Genomic DNA, 21,181 nt, shown 5'->3' on the forward strand with positions numbered 1-21,181 from the left:
ATGACAGAAATGATAACCTGCAGTGATTTGTGCTGCAGTTAATCTTCATCTAAACAGGATTTCAGCCTTTTGTGGCCATCTAACCCTACAGAGGAAAATAAGGGAATAAAAGGAAGTAAGCCATTGTCACTGCAAATGCTATGGAGGCAGCAGCCAGCCCCCTTACCCTTAACTCTGTTGTGGACAGATTTCCCCTGACAAAAATTAAACTAGCTCCTACTTGGCACTTTATTATCTCCTCAACTGAATGATTTATTGTTTGTGGAGCGAAAGAACCAAAGAGAGGAGGAAGATTACATTTCCAGCCAAAGCTCAGGCCTGATCTCGTTTTTTACTCCCTCTGTCCAGGAAAAAAAGCTCCCGACAAACAATAATGTCAGCTGTAATTGATCGGAGGTCGCCGCCTGGGCCTGCAGTAAAAGCGCACTATTTAAGCGACAATCGGCCCCACGCTCTTCAGATGCTGGCTAATGAAGCTGTCTGTCTGGGCTATTTACCTTCTCTTAAATGGAAAAGGAGAGATGCACTGTAAGAGACAGGGCTGGAGAGGATCTGCCTCTCGCTGCCGTGAAATAGGACCTGCACATGCCTCAGGAATGTATAATTGGCTGGCGCAGGCAAAGCCGTGGATCCAGTGCTAATTAAATGACTTGTTTAAAGCCTATCTGTCTTTGTTTGGGAGGCTCTGGGCTTCAGAACAATGCATTGTAAATGCTGTTGTCAAACAAACATTCCTGGTTATCCTTTGATTTGAATTGAACAAGACAAAAGGCTGATTTGCTCAGTGCTTAAGCCTTTTGGTTTTCATGGTGTCGAGATCATTTTTGTTTCCTCTTCTGATCTGTCAAACTGAACAGGGCCTTTCCAGCCGAGCAGCTAAAATGGGCCGACTCACAGCACAATGCATAGGGAGACGGCGGCTGCAAAACAATCTCAGTTTACCTCCTAATTGCGCTTGTAAAAATGCCCCCATGTCGTGTATGTATTTCTCCGACAAAGGTGAGGCGGCGGCGCGCGCACACATGGAGTCTTTGTTGTGGTCGTATCAAGGGTTTGCACACCGGTCCCAGAAGGAAATGAATGGCTCGTGAAAAAGTGTCATGCGGCAAGACATTTAGAGGTCTCTCCTCGGCACTAATCAGCTATTCATCTTTACCATAACTGTTAATCTCCAAAATCAGAAGCCCTGCCTGTGCGAGCTGGGGGGAGCCTTCTAGCCGTTAGATCAAACACGAGACCCAGCCTCCATAAATATGGCTGTCTGGCATCGTGGTGCCACTTTATGCAACACAAGTGCAGGCTTACATATACACAAAAACACAACTGGTCTCACATTCATACACACACAAACAAGGGGAAAAAAAACACACACACACAGATGGCAGGTTCAGTCAAGGCTGGAGAGTCCTGTTTCTCATTAAAATGGGGGGGGGGGGGGGGAGAGGAAGGTATTGAGCTTTGATGTAGCCACCCACAGCCCCTCAGTGTCATTGAATGCAACTTTGAAGCCTTTTGTGTTTACGCAGTTAATGTTGATAATAAAGCAAACATCTTGCCTTTGTTAAATACCTGCTGAACACTCACGTGCACACGCAGGCACATAAAAAGGATACATCACGTCGCACCAGGGTGAAGTAAACGTGAGAACATATGGACGCACGCTCAGACAGTGATGCAGTATAGATAATTGTGCATAGGTACGTACTCACATGCCACATGGAGCCGGCCAGACGTAGAACACACATGCAAACAATATGCGTTGCATCGCTACAGCCGCAATGATTGGATGCATTTCAAGCTCGCGCACATCAACAAACAAAATGCGTTTTTAGCGTGCCAGGATGCAGAGATAGACTTCTCAGGGATTCAGGTGGGCAAAAAGATTTCCTGCCAAGATGCCTAATTTCACGTAATGTAAGAGAAACCATGATAAGAAAACATTTCTGGTTTGATGAGGTAACATAATTGCTTTCCTACCCCAAACCACTGGAGTGTAACATGTGGCAGAAATTATCAAGCAGGCAGACAGAGGTGTTTGTCCTTTAAGTGTGTAAAATGTAAGGCAGGCAACTTTTATGGGATAATTTAAATCCTCGGCTCTAATGGCACGCATTCCTTATGAAATTGAAAGATCAATCATCTCGGTGACAGATCTGTTGTAAAAAAAAAAAAAGGGAAAAAAAAAAGGAAGTTCTTTCTATCTCTGAGGAGAAAATGCTAAACACGTTTTCGCCAGCACCCCCCCCGCCCGCACCGGCCCTACTTTTAGCTGTCTATTTGTCTCTTTGCTGAAAATGTTAACGAACAGGGCAATAATCAAGCCATATGCTTGCATGTGGCAAATCTCATTACAGTAAATGACCTTTACCAACCAATGCCAACATCCTTGTGCTTGATAACAGTGAGCGTACAGAGCGGGGGAGAGACAATGGCGGGTTTTAGTTAATGCAATCATGCACATGGCTGGGGGTGGCCAGTGCAGCCAGGCCTTCAGGACACATTAACCAAACGGCCTTCGCTCCTGTAATTTGGGCCAGAACCAGGCTCACTTTACATTTGTCACACATCACTCTTGATAAATACACAACATCGGCACGAGGGAGCGGCAACATCCGATCTGCCGAGAAAATGAGCTGTGGCGGAGAAAAGCGCCGCGAAACAGAGGAGGGGAGCAGGAGGAGAGAAGAGATATTACTAGCAGCTGTTACTACTGCGGGTGCAATATATTCAAGCCCAATCAATAAAGCTCCTGCAGACAGTGACACCCAAGCAGACAGAGGAATCATTTTCATCTGATACTTAGCAAAGGCTCCCCTTTTAAAAAGATTGCTTTCAGTCAATGACAACCAGTTGTCATTTGACTAAGGCTCCTGGAATGAAATATATTGACGAGCGTTATCAATCACGGCCCACTCAGTCGTCATATCACTTTGGTGGACGGTGACGGTAAGGGGGGTTGGGGGGGTTGGGGGGGAGATCAGTTTGCATGTGGTCATCAGATCATCCGTTTTAATTACAAAAATTAGCATCACTAGCTCCTGCGCTCTCACTTCCTCCGTTACAATCCCCTCTGTGAGAGGAAATCGGTAATGCAGTGTATGGTTCATGGTTGCAGTGATAATGAGTTCAAGGTGTGTGATGTATCTGACTGTAAAGTGAATTCTACATCACAGTGGCCCAGGAAGAGGTCGTTAGTTTGGATCTAATTACTACGGTGGCCCTGAACGCACCACAATCTCAGAAAATACGTGCAAATTGAAACAGCCCTGGAAATACTCACAACACAATTAAATACTCACAACATAGCCAATACTCATAAAATAATGAAATACTCACATCATAACCAATATTCACAATTAAACCCTGTTTTGAGTATTTTGTTAAGTTGTGAGTATTTGTGGCATGTTTTCTTTTTGCAGTGGGTGTGTTGTCCAATTGATCAGGATGTTTCCTCCATTTGCGTGTTTTCGAAAATTGCAGTGTAACAATTACAATTCTTAAATTGATCTTTTTTTTATGAATTTGAACTAATTTCTTAAGTTTACACCGTTTAACCAGAAAGTCTTTTTCCTCTGTTTGTCAGCACCGGGCAGATTGTGAAATTCCTCAACATTTGTTTGAACTTGCTCGCTCTCTCCGTCTTTATCTTGGTCCCAGAGGAGCGGCGGCGTGATGACGAAGATGTCTGGGCCCAGCACACGGCTGATGGCTCTATTTGGATAAGGGAACCCAGGTCATAATAGAGAGGAAACAACCTTTCTCTTCGTTTCAGGTAACAGACAGAGTGCTGCCGTGGAACAGAACCAGATAATTCTATCACACCAATACGGGACATTTTCACAGCGTAATCACAGTCAAAGAGATTGCCATTTTGCTGTTGTCATCACTGTATATTGTCATTACTGTTATTGTCTACACAGTAATATTGTTGCTCTATGCTAATGCGTCCTCTTTAGACATAATCACAGTCAAATGAGAGCACATGATACCGAGACTCTAATGTCGCACCACCTCAGCTGCATATGCGTAAACTGCACCACAATCTATGCAATTACACCGTGTGTATATTTTTCACATTACTGCAAACCTGCGAAAGCTCATCATCACTGAAAGGTTGAATGTCATTCATTACACGTATCACATTTACACCAAGTGACATTGTCTTTTCAAATTGTGTTGATCTCTTCTCTTTCAAAGGTCAGCCCCTTCCCTGGCTAAATTCAACCTGACAGAGAATAGTGAGGAGGGGACAGCCCAACGCATGCATCACCCCGGCATCAAAGCGCTCCAAATTAATCCATCCAATTAATGAAGAATGAGGCCTAATGTTGATGAGGGATGACAACTCGACTGGTCAGTTGTTTTTTTATAGCTCCTGCGACTAACCACTCGAGACAATCAAACAAATATTTCTGTGACACAGGGTGTCGTCTCGTGAGTCACCTCCTGCTCGTGTGTCCTCCTCCATCTGATCTGGAAACTGTGCTGCCACTCAAACATGAGAGAACTTGATTCGGATCATTACGGAGATGATGTTTAACAATTCCCCCAGTTATTGTAATCTATTTCTGCAGTTGTCTGCGTTTGTGTGTTTTTTGGCTACATCGGCGCGCCTTCGCATTTTACCAATCATGCATATTCAAGTGTTACGCTGATGCTTAACAGCCGACGCTACCGGAATTAGAACGAGGACATTAGACTTCATTAACAAGAGAAATCATTATCAGGTTTATCTTTTGAAATGTCTATTAAAATGTGTGTGTCCTTCTTCACTTTATCTGTCACCTGGCTCCCAAGAGCCTGGCAGGCTAATAGAGAGATGGTGAGGGGCTAAATCCCAAGAGAGAGCCAGAGACCCATCAAGCTCTTCAGTCAGGCTGGAAGGCTGTCTGTCTGCTCGGCCGCTCTCTGTCTAGCTCGGGGTGTCTGACACCGCGATTTGGTCCAGTTCGGAATAAACGAGAAATCAAAACAAAGCACACTGAAACGGCGTAAATCAGACGAGACAATAATCTGTTACAGCGACAGAGGTGTTATGATATGTTCGTGAAACGAATTCCATTCAGCCTATGGCTACAATCTAGTCTCTCTCAAGAGCACCGTCTGACAAAGGCTCCCACAAGAGAGCTAGAGAGGAAGATGGATGAAGTTGCCCCTAGACACTCATATCAGGTCAGTATGTGCTTTATCCCCTAATGGTTAAGGTTAGGATTGAGTAGGGGGTGATACTAGATCTGAGCCCGAGGGCCATTGTTCTGTCTAGAGGAGCAGGAAGTAGCCACCATCCTCCATCATGGCCCACATTTAGTTGCGCTGGGCCACCAGCACTAGTGCAGCTAGCAGGTTGGAGAGTGCAGCTACAGCCAGTTGGATGTGTCCTTCCACCCAGAGAGCTTTATTATTAGAAAGGACATAAACAGACTAATTAAATCGCAGCAGTGGAGCTGGGCTGACAGCTGGCGCAGAGAGTGTGACCAAACAGATCCCTATCAAAGTGCAGAAGCAGTCGCTCTATATGTGTCCTGCTTTTGTGCTTGTTACTGTCTGCGTCTGCTGACATGCGTCCCTCCATGTCCTGGAAGTATACATACGTGCAGGCCTGTTAATTTCACCCATTTTAAGTCCTGTGTTTATTCTATAATTGATGACTATCTTTTTTTCCCCCTCCACAGTTATTTCATACAAAAACACTGTCGTCTTAATATCATATTTATCGGTCTAGCGCAAAGCACATTTACTCACAGATATGATCCAAAATGGTACAAATGCTATCCAGCAGAGCGGTAAACACTCCAGTAATTAGTGCATGGTCTCCAGGCTGACTCCACTCAGCTCTGCAGCATGGCCAAGTGCGGACCCCATATAGAGAGGAGCCTAGTTCTGCATTGATCTCAGAAAATTAAGGCTAACTGTCCCAGATTGCGGCGTCTTGATGTACCTTCTGGATGAGCAATGTACTCTACTTGTATTGTTTGTAGGGTAAACAGGATGATTTGGACTCCCTGTGCTTTAAAATGAATACATTGTGAATAATTAATGGCGCCTCTTAAAGCGTTGTTATCTGTGTGACCGCCAATGCAAAACCACTGATGATGAGAAAATATGGTTTTAACAAGTCAATAATGGTGAGTGCAACACGAGCGGCCTAATCAATGAGGCTGCAACGTTTGCAAACAAGGACTTGAATTATAACGCCAATAATTGATCCCCTCCATTTTCCCCTTCTCTCCTTTGTGTGATGTCATTGTTCATTGATTGCATCCTGCCCGTGAGGGATGATGGGAAGTTTCAGAGTTTGTTTCTGCTATGACTTTTACCCCCCCACCCCCCCACCCCTCTCCGCCTCCCCTCCACCTTTCCCCGCTTTCTCAAACCCTCCCCAACTATCCCCCCCCCCCCCGACACTCAAACACACACACACACACACACAAACACACACACACACACACGCATAAACACCACCCCTCCTTCCTCTATTTGAAATTTGCAAGCTGTAGCACCAGCTTAACCAAAAAGGATTAAGTCCCATACCCAACTGAGAACACAGATAATGCTCAGTAATTGGTAAAAAATGAAGATGAATGGGACAGCTAGATAAGGACCAATTAGCTGCTGGGAGTGTACAGCTGTGGTCTCCTCACAGAGCACTCTCAGGGGCCAGGGCCCCCTCTTTCTCGCTCTCACGCGAGCACGCATGCAAACACACACACACCCACGCACAGGCAAAGATGCAAGCATGAGGGTGGGGCCTGCAGAAATTAGCCTGATGACCCTGGGAAGGGAGCATGATGCTTCCCCATCATCTCACCCAGAACCTCTTCCTCTCAACTCTCAGTCAGGCAACACTCCAGGTACCTGTCACCACCCGTCCAGCTTCAGCCGAGCATGTGGCTCCCCCGCTCCCTGTCGGGCCCAGGCAGCCTGGACTGAAGCCACGGATGCGAGACAAAGGGCTTTCAGGTTGTGAAATAGTGCTGCAGAGTGTAACTGCTTATACGGCTTCGTTACAGGTTGAGCAAATATTTGAAAAGTTTGCAGTCAGTGTTCTGTCCTCTTTTCCTGCCGTGCTGTCAGTCGGCGCGTTGTTTGGCTGGCATGTCATGGCATCATCTGGCTGCAGACAATGGAATTCCCATATCTAATTACAAACGAGATTTCAGCTCCATTAGACGTGTGTGGCGAGGAGTCAGATGAGTGGCAGGGCAGCACCCAGTGGCCAAAGAGAGGCAGAGGGTGAAACACGGAGAAGTAAGTGAGACAGAGTCGGAGGAAACGAGCACAAGGGTGAATGTTGCATTATCCTTTCTTCCCACTCCTTCTTCTGAGGGTCGGAGAAACACTTTATTTTCCCTCCGCAGCTGAAAAAAGCAATTCCTTCTCTTGAAATTGGCAGGTGTTTGTTAGTGGGCAGCTGACAATATTTTCTTTCCCAGTAATGAAGGTTGTGGCTGGGGTCAGTGCACTGGGAGGGAATGGCGGGGCTGTTTATCCCCCTCAAGGCCCTGCGCCACACGTGTTTTGCTTGGTCTGTGATCTGTAATTGTGGCATTTCCTGAGAGACGAGGGAACAATCCACATTGTGCTTTGAGAGGGCTCTGTCTGCCCGACTAAAGAGCGTCAGGGAGAGAATCAAAGAAACACACACAACTCTCACTCTGTCTCTTTTTAAATATGTATGTCACCACGTCTTCATCCTTTTGTATCTGTGTCTCAGTATACCGGTTTCCCTCCTCTCCTCTCACACAGCATGTTTGATTATTTGGCTGAGGGTGGAAAACGGCTTTTTGTTTTCCCCCCCCCCCCTCGTATAATTAATAACATTGATGCAAACAGGAAGGTCTAATTGTGATGAATATTTAATGCGGGGGAGAAACATTAGCCCCGTTCGGTTCACATCAACACAAAGACAGTGACGGGCAAATCCAACTCTACAAACAGAACAGAGTGTCCTTCACTGGCTGTCTCGCTTTAAGCTCTTTGCAAAACAAGATATTCTTCAGACAAACACTGAGACGAAGCACCTGTGTTTGAGCCCGAGGAGGATCTTACTTCTTTTTTTACCGATGAGTTTATTATGTAGCTGTTCCTTCTGATTAAACGGATCTATGTCCTTTGTGGTGTTATCAGAGATACACACATGATCACATCAATTTCTATCGTGTGGGAGTAAACACATCCGTTTGCTGTGAGTCGTGGCTGAAGCTGGACGATTATAAAAGTCCAGTCCATTTCCTGAGAGCAGCTGGGGCCTGAGTGTGTTAAAAAAAAAAAACAGCATGAAGTCATACCCCAGCTCTGAACAGTCAGTACCGACAACATCCCAACGAGGCCACAGCCAAATACAGGCCTCTTCTTTCTGCCCACTCTGAGCTATATCAGTCCAGCGATTTATAAGTTCAGATTGCTGCTGGATAATAAGCCCGAGAGCTGGGCATATTAGGCATTCACAGTCCAAAATAGTTTGGGCAAACAAGCCAGAGTGAGACACTTCTGGAATGTAATCATGCTTTTTTTTTCTTTTAAGTCAGTCAGCGAAATTGCAAAAACACTTCCATTAAAAATAAACACGCGGGTGGAAGCCCGGGGCCGGATGAAGAAGACGGCACGCTGCGAGCCGTGTTTCATGGCCCCTGCAGTGCAGAGCGGGCCCATATTTCTTCGGCGTATTATCAGGATGACTCCTGGTGGCCACCCTGTCACAGGAGAGTGCTTGATATAAACAAGAGATTGCTGCGACAACCAGTAATCAATATTAGGATGGTTTCAGTACCAAACATCATTTGTCTCGGCGACCCATTCCTTTGACCAAACGAAGCATTAATTCAAATCATAAATCTGGGCTGATTTAAATCCGAGGAGAGTGAGGGAGAGAGAGAGGCCCCTGTCGGACTGCCTGCCCCTAATGATTTATTTTCTACATTTCTGCGAGCGAGAGATTTGTCCATACTCACTGACAGGTCACCTTCAAACGCCAGTGGCAGACTGTTCATCACCATGCAGACGAGCATCTCATCGCTGCGAGTAAATATTAAAGGAAAAGAATCCAATTGATTGTGGATGGGGCCGAGAGGCGTCACTGCCATATATTTCACTCAGAGAGCTAATGCTGTGGCCCGTGCACCCATACCTAGAGCTGCTCCCCCTCGCCAGAATTATGATTCTACTGGGAGCCTGTGTGGCTGGCTGTGGGCTCAAGGTTACAATTTAAATTGTAAAAAGATAAAACAGATTCTTATTAGCTCCATTGCCATAGCCTTGCAGTTGGTGCTCACATTTATCTTTATTTCCGTGACCTCGCACGCTCATATTCTCTTTTTTACACACTCCATTCTCTCAGAGTGATGACCTCACACTTTATGCATTTTGCATTGTTAAATCTGCTTAGAAACACATCCTGTTTTCATCCCGCTCGCCAGGAGCGCCGCGGTGTCAAGTATTGCTGTTGAAATGTATTCAGCCGTCGAGCCATTTATTACTGTAAGTGAATCAAAACCTCCATTTAGCAACCAAAGCTACGGGGATTACATTCGGGTCTATAATTTGGAATGGGCTCATGAATCTGCACCAACATACATTATCATTCTCTTTAATACACTAAGTGGTTCTGTGTGATATTACGAAAATCCTTCTGCATTTTAGGGCTAATAATTAATTGAAATGGCACATACTGAAAAACCAGGGCTCTCACAGCAATTCAATTAGGCCTTGTTAAAAGCTGATAGCTTTGGGAAACTGTGCTCACAGTTTCACTTTGCTATTTAGAATGTTTTCTCTCTCTTTTTTTTCGTCCTTTCAACACAAACGTGTAACGTAACTAGAGGAAGCAGGACTTACCTTACCAAAGTTAATATTGACAGTGAATGTAAACTCAACAAAAAACAATATTTCTCCGTTGGAAAGAAAACAGCAGCAGAGAGGACACGGTGTCGGGAAAATATTTGATTTAGGACGAGCTATATTGTGTGTATAGGATCAGTTATGACCCGTGGCAAATTGGTTTTTGGTTCTGTATATTTGTGTGTCTGTTAACAAAGCATCATCGCAACAACTTCCTGCAGGTTTCAATTAAATCTGGTACAAAGTTGGGCAGCGAGTGTAAAAGCTTTTGGTTTTAATCTGAGGTAAATATCTGTCCGCTTGTAAAACACTGTTTGTCACATGACTGTCGAAACTATGTAGGTTTATAAACTTTATATATATTTATACAGAGAAGGGTGAGAAAGGACAAAACCTGAATACATTGTCAGGGAATGGTTTGATGCATGAGTGGGGTCATACCGTTTATTAGTGAAAAGATATTTGCAAGGGATCAGACTCACTCCCCTTGAGCACACGTTTATTCTTTAAAAAGAAAAAAGTGGAAAATATTATTCTGTTCAAATATCGCTGAAATATATTTTTTTATTTTTTTTATTTCTTTTATTTTTATTTAAATGGTCATAACGCAAAAGTCTGACTCACTGGAAATTCGGTCATCTGCACATTTTTTGGACAAGATGTACGATTTCTTGAAGAATCCAGGATGGGATCAGCCAATCTGATTTTTAATGTACATACTGATGATGTATGTGCAGAACGAGATGCATATTTAAAGTTAGTCATTTAATATGTGCAGGAGCCCTGAAAAATGTATTCATAGGTCAGTTTCGTGGAGGCGTGGTCTGAGCACATAAACTGTCACAACGCCTTAAATCACGGACTGCCGCTGAAGCTAAAGCTAGTTTGACAAGTCCAAGCCATCCTGCGTAACGTGATGTTATTCTGCCCTTAACGAAACATGATGAATTTAATTGGTCATAACTCAGAGATCATGAGACTCACTCGAAACGCATTCGTCTAAATACAGATTGGGGATTTTTTTTAAATCCTGTCAGTTATCAGTCATCTAAATATGCATTTGGACAATAATCAATCATAGTGTAAATATCTATAATTCTAATATAAAATAGTACATCCATGATTGTGTGACAACGGAAAAGCCTTTAGTCTCTTACTGTGTCCAAATGATGATAAGAATGTGAGTCTTAATGTGTGAGTGTGTTTGTGTCTTTGCCTGTGGACGCTCACACAGCGTGCGTTTGTCTTACGTTAACGTGAATATATGTGTGCTTTCTGTCTGTGACAGTGTGTCTGTGAAGGGCGTCCTCACCGACGCCGGAGCTGAGGTCTCCATTCTCGTCGGCCCCGTGGTGGTTGGCGTTGCCGTGGTAGCCACTCATCGCCTCCAGCTTGATCTTCTTGACCTTCATGGCCTCGGCGATGGCTGCGTTGGCAGCTGCTGCCGCCGCCGCTGTCAGGCCTGGAGAGAGAGAGGAGAGGAGACGGAGCGCTTACAGAACGCTACATGTCTACTGGGGCCGAGCCACTGCCACCTGGCAAATAAAAAAACTAAATGGAAAAAAAAAAAGAGCTTCGAGAGAATAATAAAAAAAAATGAATAATTTGATAAAGTATGCAGAGTGAGCGGCGGTGAGATCACGGCTTGGTTTTTCATCCTCTGACAGGGGTGATCTTCACAGCAGGTTATCACCCGTGTGTGTGTGTGTGTGTGTGTGTGTGTGTGTGTGTGTGGAAACATGATTTTTATAAATGTTTCACCCTTTTCCTCTGTTTTGATGTATTTGTAACTTGATTGGAATAGATGCAGTCAAGATAATAGTGCATGATGTAAGCATTTTGTGTGTACAGCCTAATATAAACAGCGGTATAAAATAGAGGCGTAGTGATAGGATGTGACACGGCAGGGTTCAAGGGCGATAAAATCAAACCAGGAGGCGAGAGAAGTTCGACACGTGAAACAAATTCACAGCGAGACCCGCATCTTTAAAAAAAAGCTTCTCAGCAAAGTGGGTTTCAGTGATACATTCAAACATATTCATCGGATCAAATCACCCTGAAATAATGCCGGTTCCATTTCTTCACAGCTATATTCTGAAGTGCTTCATAATAAGAGGCCTCTTGTGAGGCCACGCAGAATGGATAAACTATGATGCATAGATTCAAGTATTTTATTCTTTCAAACTTGTAAGGGGATTTGAGTTTATTCACTACTTAGAGAGCGTGTGTGTAAAATGAACTGAGGAATATGATTCATGTTCAAAAGGGAAATAAAAGATGGATGTTTGAAATTATGTATCATCCCAGTGCATTATCCAAAACACATTTAGGACATCTGAAGGAGGATATTAATGAGGAACTGTGCTGTGGTGGCAAAATTGGACATATGGGCCAACAACAAAACCTCTAATAAATAACATACCATATTGGGTTTTCAGGACTTTAATAGTTTTAGAGTTTTTTTAACTGATTATAAAACCTGATTAAAAATCCTCAAAACCAAAAATATTAAAGATATTTCTCCTGAACGTCTTATTTCTGTATTCTTGGATTAACCCAAACAAATGTTTGGAACATAAAAAAAATGAAATTATTGATATCACTTTCTGACTTCCTATCAACAAGTCGAATATTGTTGAGTTTAAATCACAATCAGTTTTTTTTTCAATGACTATTGACATCCCATTTAAAATAATCATTCACTTTCCACTGCCGCCCCTGAATATACGCTGCAGTAGCTATATTTTGCATGGTTGTCCACCTTGATCAACATGGACTCCACATGATTGATATAGTAAGTCCGAGATTATAGACATACATATGCTGAGCACACTGCAGAGATCATAAACCATTGGTTTGTCATTGTGCTAGTTCCGGGGTTCTGGTGTATCGAACGTGACTGAAATCTTTATTCATGAGGCTGGTCTCAAACAGCAGGGACAGATAGCGCTTAAAGCTCCTGTAGGCTCGCTGTGTCTCAGGAGAGCGCCGCGACTCGGCGTGCCAATCCCCGCAACAAAAATCAAAGATGCATAAAGAAAGAAAAAAAAGAAGAGATGTACCTATTAGTGGAATCACTCGTATCCACAACACACAGTATACAGTATCACCTGCCCTTTTACAGAGGCTGCTCACACTTGATATGCAGGTTTGCCTTACGTTTGATGCGGAACAAGGCAACGTCTGCGTTTATCATCACTAAGCTGTCACGTCTTCGTGATGGGACTCAAGAGCAGCTATTAGCCATGCAGTTGTGGGGAGACACAAGTACAAGGAGAGGTAGAAATCAAACATGTGGCTTTAATAGATACATGCGCGCACGAGCACGAGCCCGCGCTGACAACACTCACACGCACACACACAGGAACACACCGGCCTGGGCACCCTCTCCTCTCATTTCCCAGCTGATAGGCAGATGGCGAGAGTCACTCCGAGCCACTGACATGGAGGTGCATATAATTTAAAGCCTTGTTTGCATCTTAAAATACATCAGTACCATATTGACGTACAGTATACATCATGTCAACGAGGGGCCTCTCGTTTGCAATGGGCCCTGGCTGCTGTTCCATATGCATAGGCCCGAGCAGGGGGAGAGAAAAAAAGAAAAGAAGCATTGCCTCATAAGAAGGTGCTACTTTTCCACATAATGAATGTGGCCTCTGCCCAGTCTGAAGGTCAGCCTTCATTTGTGTATAATGGGCAAGAGTCAACTGTTTTCCAAATGAGACGTATGCAGAACAGACTGCCGAGTAAATATTGAAATCACCTCTGGGCTGTTTGTGTGATAAATTCCCCCCACAAATCAGGTGCCGCTCAAAGTGCTGCAGTGGTGCTCCCCCCCGACGCTCTCTAACTTCGGCTGTGAGAGCCCTGTTGTTTATTGCACTGCAGCCTGTCTGCCCACAACGTTTGTTTTTTTCCTTCTCGAACTGGACTGATTAAAAAAAGAAGTAAAAAAATCCCCCCCAATTTTTTTTTTCAAATGTGATAGTGAAACCGATTAAACCATCTCAACCCGGCGCTTGACGAAGTGAGACACGCACAAATTGATATCTTTGTTCTGATAATTATTTCATTTCGTCCGGATCAATTGTCATATCCGCATAACACACACCTCGATACAGTGGACCCTAATGAGAAAGCCTGGGAGATGTTGGCGCCCGGCAACAAGTCTATTAAGCCACAAGAAGGCTGAACGTCAACAAGCCCAATCCCGCTCAGCGCTAATCTGCATTCATTACTATGCAAACAAAACAATCCAGCCTCATATATTCTTTCAAAGTCACCTTTGGATTCCAACACTTTTCTCGTATGGAGCCTGGAATCCTCCTGAGCACAAAACAAACAGCGCATCGCGGCCGCGTGTAGAGAGCCGACGCCAGTCAGAGGAGAAAACCAGGGAACATTTCGACAAACAGAGAATAGCATGGCACTGTCACATGGGGAGCACAAAACAGCAAATAACAGAGACAAGGTCTGATGGTAGCCCTTGGAGCAGCTGTCATATTAAATAATAATGAAGGATCTATTAATATGCAAAGGAAGCAGCAGCCGACTGGCTTAACGCTGTCATGCCTCTGCATATTGTCAGGATCTTCATCATTAATTAACATGCTAGCTGCCCCATACCTGCGCCAATGTCAGAACATTCTTACAACAAAACAGCCCAATGCCTGTGCCCTCCGCAACTAACTCGTATAATTAAATTAAAATCAGATTAACTTCACATCAGTACACAAAAGACTGACTTTTATGACTTTCTCTTGCGGCGATGAAAAAAAAAAAGAAGAACCGGAGCTTATCTGTTGTGTTTCTGCTCCGTGTCTCTGTTTGGGACTCGCACTACGGGCAACAATGAAAACACACTTTATTTATCAGGCGGGCAGGATAAGCAGGGAGGAGACACTCCATGTCAATGAGCATGGCCGCCCTCGTTTACTGCATGGGCCGGTGGCGGCGCAGAGATGACAAACCGGGGTTGGGGGACAACGTGACTCTTAGGTACGCTGCACCACTTGAACTGTGCCAGCCACATCATGACAAATTTAGTATCAATTACAGAGCGCGCTAACCTTATGACAAGCGGCCCGACTGATAGAGGAGGGGTGAAGGCACAAAGAACAGGGCGCTAAATTACCAGGTGCATACTGGATCTATTTTAAAGCAGATTGAAGTGGCACCAGATTAGATGATCCACTCCGGGAGCTGACGTGCTAATTGTGCATTAAAAGAACATAAATATTACAATATGTCTCCGCCTACTATAAAGCAGCAGGGACCGCTATCCCCACACACACATGCATGTACAGTAAAGCAGAGGAGAAAATATTGTTTTGATCAGTAAAGTACAGGATGCTCCCCGGTAGGATGTAGGTGACATTCATTTCTCTAATGGTAAATGCAGTACTCCTGCGTTATTCAAAAGGTTGAAGCCATATCCAGGACATAAATGAATTATATTGAAGCTGCTGCTTAAGTAGTGGCCAGAGTGTGAGTGGAGGCCCCTCTCCACTTTAAAGTAGATGTCATCTCGCTGTGGTGTCAGTCCACAGCAAATAATCCGATTTGAGGGCCAATCTGCCTGTAATGCATCAGCAACTGGAAAGGCTCCAGCTCAGCCCACCGCCCCCCCCCCCCCCCCCCCCCCCCCCACCCCACCACCCACCCCAAGGCATGAACGCAAAGCATGCGCGCTGCATTCAGACACTCGCACATGTGCACGCGTGTGAGGGTATTTCCTTAAATGGAAGCCTGAGCATATTAAGATGTCCTCCCCTAAGTGGAACCGGTGTCAAGGGCAAAGATACATATGTTAACAATGTGTTTCACATAGGCTCCTCTGGTCCTGTTAGAGCAGTGTGAGGAGGAACACGTCCTCACACTGTGTTGAATATGGTCATTGACTTAAATCTGGTTTATGTCCTTGTGTTATATCTAAAGGAATATTTGCTCGTGGTTTTTCAGTGTGAAATCACCAAAAGAAAAAATCCCAGGGTCTTCAGGTGATCAGATACTAATTTAGTTTTTACTTTTTTGCAATTTGGAGCTAGAGTCAACCAATCCTGAGTGATAAGAGGTTAGGGGAGAATAGACTTGTCTCTGCAGCCCATATTAAACTGTGCCGTGATATTTTGGGGGGGGGCCGGGTGTCTCTGAGTCTCTCCTAAACCGTCGCACCCACATTCCCGCCTGTGTGAAAAATGAACTAACACGACATGACATGATAACTGTTTAAGACAGTTTCTCAATGTTGGGATTTTTATCATCAATCAGCACATTTGGACATGACAGGGCGATCAATTAGTTTGCCCACTTCCGTGCCATAACTCCTGTGTGGTCATTCATACTTAATTATGAATCTGTCAAAATCGGTAACTTCCTTGACGTTTAATGCTTAATGCCATCATCAAAACAATAAATGGTTTAATTATAACACGGGAAATTGATGGATAAATTCTATCTCTGCACAGTTCGGGGGCTTAAGGCAGTTATGGGAAGACCTAAAAAAAAAAAAACTCAATTACTTTATCTCTGCCCCCTGAATACCCTGACTAAATGTCAAGATCATAGAGTCCCTCTGGGCTTAAAGGGGATGATATCAAAGGGCTTTTCTGTTGCTTTATGTTCCACTAAATAACACTGGCTCCTTCTCAACTCTGTCCTCCTCTGTGTTTCACTCAGGCCTTTAAGTTCGCCTCCTGTGCTGCGGCACGGATTCCCAGTGACCTCACCCTATTCCCAGAGTTCAAAGCTCCAGCCTGTGAACCTCCATTGTACTGAATCACAGGGACGGACCGATTCCGGGTTTAAAATTGAATTTTTCAAACACTTCGCCAAGCGCTGCTTTGCCAAGTGATAGAAAAAATAACGATGGAGGCGAGATAATGACTCGTCTGTTAAAACACACCAGAGATCACCGTGGAAAAATCAGCTGCGGTGTTTTTTATCTCTTTGTAGAAATAAAAGTGAAACCTTTAAGAGTTTGTTTAATACAATGCGCGGTGTAGAGCGAGCGAGCATTCAAAGAGGTTCTGTTTGACAGTCCAATATCATTAAGTACATATCAAAAAGGAGAGCAAAAGATGCAAATGAGAGCACTTACAGCCACCAACATCAAAGCAGTCACAATGAAGCCAGCCACAAATAGAACAAAAGCCTTAGTTGCAATAAGACTCGGCCCGAGGCTAAGTTAGGGCACGACTGGTTGTTGTTGATTCTTGTGGCGATAAGCCTGCTTTAGCATCACCACTGCCTATGTACAAATACCAGTGGAGTGGATTTAATCGCACTAATTAGAATGCACTTAAGGCAATCTGCAACATCTACTGGAATAATCTGAGAGAAAAGATCTCCACTCCAATTTATTCTCCCTCGTTTGGTCTGCGGGGGGGGGAGCGGAGGATCTGCTTTTGGTAAACGAGTGAGCTGCTGGTGTCTGGTGGTTGGGTGCATGTGTCACTTTGCACTGGTTGCCATTTCGAGGATAAGCTGCGGGGAGGCCACTACTCGTAGGGAGGTTTTGGGTGTGTGTGTGTGTGTGTGTGTGTGTGTGTGTGTGTGTGTGTGTGTGATACAGACAGAAAGAAGGAGGTAGAAGACTCAGACAGAGGGAATCAGAGGGAATCAGAGTGAATCAGAGCGACAGGGCGCTCCACAGACTTAACACTAAACCGCACCTGTGGGTGGCATCATGCCGGGGGACATGAGGCCGGGGACCGAGTGGGGCATGATGTGGGGGTTCTCTGACGATGTCAAACTCTGGGTCCTCTTCGGAGGCCGGCCAGGTCTGGAGCTAAAAGAGAGAGAGGAGGAGAAAGAAGGAGAACGCGGGTGAGAGACTGGCAGAGGGAGGAGGGGATGTGGGGTGGTGTCTGCGGCGGTGGTGGGGTAGGGGTGGGGGGGTGTTAACATTTGGAGCACTCCAGAATGCAATTCCATTCCAAAGAGCTAACATGTACTGTAAATAAATTTCTTTTCAAGGACAGTTGCTTTCTGCAGCTCAACATAATAGACTTCCACAACTAATTAGATTACACGGTGAATTCATTTCCTTTATTGAAGATCAACCACTTTTTGATGCATAATTCATAACCTGTACCTCGTTACCTGTTCCTCCGTATTAATATCCCCACACTATTTGAATTGCCTCGTTTGCATATGCTAAAATCCAGAGCGCGGCCCTCGGCCTGGAAATTACATGTTAACTTGTTATAATTATTGCAGTCAGGCCACTATTGATTTATGAGACTTTTAAAAACCAAATATGTGTAGTTCTGGTAATGAATGATATTTTAAGGTTCTTCAGGAAATTAAAAGGCAATGGCCGCCTTAGGAAATGTTCTGCTTGCTTGATTTAATGCGTGCCTTAGCTGGAAGGTGGTGTGACAGAGTGATTCAGACCTGTTGGACGGTTCTGATGGGGGAGTTTTATTACACCAAACGAGGGGCACAGATCCCAGCGTGATAAATGACTGTGCCACCTCAGTGTGGAGGAGAAAAGGCCTCCGAAGCAGATACACCCCTGACTTTCCACACATCTTACTCCTACACTTATTAATACAGCTTCGAGTTGCAATCAATACCTACTTTGCTGGCTTATAGTTACAACGAAAAGCCCACGGGGTGAAGGGAAAAAAAAGAGAAGAAATGCAATGAGCATGTAATGAGGGGGCCACGATCCTTCGGAGGTACATTCTTTATGAACAAGGAGCTGGATGTCGCAGCTGAAGATGAATTATGGTGACTTGACACAGGTGACATATTGGCTTCATACATTATTTCGCATACAATAGTCCATTTCAAGCTTAACCAGGACACTAAGTTCCCTCCGATGTGAACTTCAAGTCGTGAGGCTCCATCCATCTTTAAAACACCAAAGGGTTTCCGTGCTGTAATTATGGGAGGAAACACGAACAAATACGTTTTACGTTAAAAAAAAAGAAAGAGAAAAGGACGGGGGCCGGAAATCAAAAATCAGATATTTTTTCCGCTCTAAGAGGATTGCATTCAAGTTACTTATTATTCATTTACAGCTTGAAAGGGTGTGTGAACATTATCGCACATTAATGTCACTGTCAAGTTTGTTATAAGGTGCGATTTTTATTTTGGTCTCGGACAAATTCTGTCTGAAAAAATATCTGTTACTGGATGTTTTTAAAGCTTTTGCCAGGAAAGATAAAAGATAAAAGTAAATAACAGATAGGTTCTCACTATATGAACATTTAATTTGTCAACTAATTTTTAACATGATCACACACTGATTAGTTCTAAAACAAGCTCATATCCAGCATTTTTTTTGCAATTACATCAATAAATGTAACCTACTAAATAAGCTGATTCTCTTAAACAATAATTACTCATTCTGGACCTTATCAAGCAGTACAGTGCATGAGACTGTTTGTGTTACACTACATTTCCCTACATTTCCCAAAGGCGGTATCTACAGGGGGCGAGGCAGTGTTTTAGCTCGGATACCGAACCGCCTTAGTAGCGGAATTTATTCAGCCGTGTCTTGTGAGGTTTATTTACCTCAGTTCTGCTAATAGAGTGCAGCCGCTCTATCTGTCTGAATGTGCTGACTCCCTCATATGTACCAGCTCTGGAGGTTTTAGGACTAAAAGCAAACCTTCACTCAGCTGTGTCCCTTCGGATGAGGGGAAAACACACAAGTGATAGAAAGAGGTAATGCGGGGTGGGGGGGGGGACAGAGGGAAGGAGGAGAGCAGCGAGATTGAGATGAGGGGAGAGAGGGAGAGAAAGAGGGAGAGAGAGAGAGAGAGGGGCAGAAAGAGAAATGACTGCCCGCTCAACCCACAAACCTCTTGAAATGTAATTCCTATTTCTATAGAAGCACCTCTTTGATCTTATGAGGGAGAGATCGCAGACAGTTTTGCTGTCATCACTTTCACTTGTACTCCGGCTGAATTATTTATGAAAGACCTCAATGGAGGGTATGTGATGGGTAAAAAGGTTTTTTTTACCAACAATGCTAAAAGCGCAAAAAAAGGATCAGATCATGTCAGATGATGTGAACCCAGGTGCAAAGACCCAGAGGGCGAAGTTCACGTGGGCTGCAGGGGAAAGTGTCTGTGTGTTTAAAGGGGATCGTGTTTCTGCTACTCTCTGCACACAAATAACGCTGCAGCCATGAAAAGTCAGACGGCCGGAAAAACAGCTTTGGAGTGAGGAGCCTCCAAGCAACAGGAAAGCCTCTCAGAAATGAATGTTGTTTCTTCTTTCTTATAACTGAGGTGTTTTTAAATTTATGATATGGCGTAGAGGACTTGCCCAGGTGATCATCATCATTTTTCAAAGCTGTGTAATTCATGCACTTTGGCAGGATCCACCCAAACCATGTGTAATTTACTTCCTTGCAACGCCACAGCTGAGGCACGATGCTAACGCCCCCAAACAGCTCCGCGATGGTCAGAGCCATCCGGGCTAATAAGCTGGGTCCAGAGAGGAACTCAACCTGGCCTCAAACAAAAGAGCCAGGCTATTTATCAAGCAGCAGATGCTGATTCCCTAAATAGCCTGGCACAGAAACTGCTCCAAACTAGGCCATTATTGCAAGAAAAGAAAAAAGGAAAGAAGAAAGATCGCACAACTGGATTTATGATTGGAATTTCTTGTTCTTTTCATTTCTCATCCGGAGTTTGTTTTTTCTTAATTTCCTCCCTCGTTTTCTCTCCTCTGTGTTTCAAATGTCTCCAAAAATAAGAGGCTTCGAGGTTTTTAAATCAGACTTATTTGGACAATATTATTTCTGCATTGGAGGTCAATCATGAAAGACTCTTATTCCCCCGCTTTATTTATATTTGTCCAACAGATATTCAGGGCCCTGATATCTCTGGCTTCAATTAAGGAAACAAAACAGGGCCCAGCAGCTTTGGGCTGGGGGCCACAAATATGTTACACATCTATTCTGTCTTTCTTGTTTTGCTGCCATGGTGAAAAGAAAATAGTGGTGAACTTTCCCTGAACCAGACTTCCTTTAATGGCCCCGGCCGTGTGTTGACCCAGCAGAGTCGGCTGGAACCTGATACTATCCAACACACTACGCTACACAGGCAATCAGATTACACGGGGCCCAACAATACACTACACACGAGTCCAGTTTCAGTGCTACAACGCAATAAAAGCCCAATAATTAAATTCACGTTCTCACCCCCGTTTACAGGAAGCCGACACGAGGCGATAGGTAGACGAGGTATAATATCGCAGGAGATCTCAGGGAGCTTTCAGATCCCGCTGCGAAATTCTGACATCTCACTATCACGCTCTTTTCTGTCGACGGAAGCAGTGACTGAGATCTTATTACCCAGAGCGGAGTTAATGCAGTGAT

The 21,181-nt window shown here is 44.3% G+C and overlaps 1 protein-coding gene across 1 annotated transcript in view; it reads right to left on the minus strand.

The window, feature by feature from the left end:
- The window catches only part of dachd (dachshund d), a 101,869-nt gene that overhangs the window by 27,945 nt on the left and 52,743 nt on the right, over window positions 1-21,181 (minus strand). Inside the window, exons 2-3 of the mRNA XM_053439356.1 lie at window positions 17,514-17,629; window positions 11,150-11,299 (exon numbers count right to left, since the gene is read on the minus strand). Coding sequence (XP_053295331.1) covers window positions 11,150-11,299; window positions 17,514-17,629 — 266 coding nt within the window. The remainder of the gene's footprint in view (window positions 1-11,149; window positions 11,300-17,513; window positions 17,630-21,181) is intronic.

The sequence above is a fragment of the Pleuronectes platessa genome, chromosome 14 (genome assembly GCF_947347685.1).
Source record: "Pleuronectes platessa chromosome 14, fPlePla1.1, whole genome shotgun sequence".
Taxonomy (NCBI): Eukaryota; Metazoa; Chordata; class Actinopteri; order Pleuronectiformes; family Pleuronectidae; genus Pleuronectes; species Pleuronectes platessa.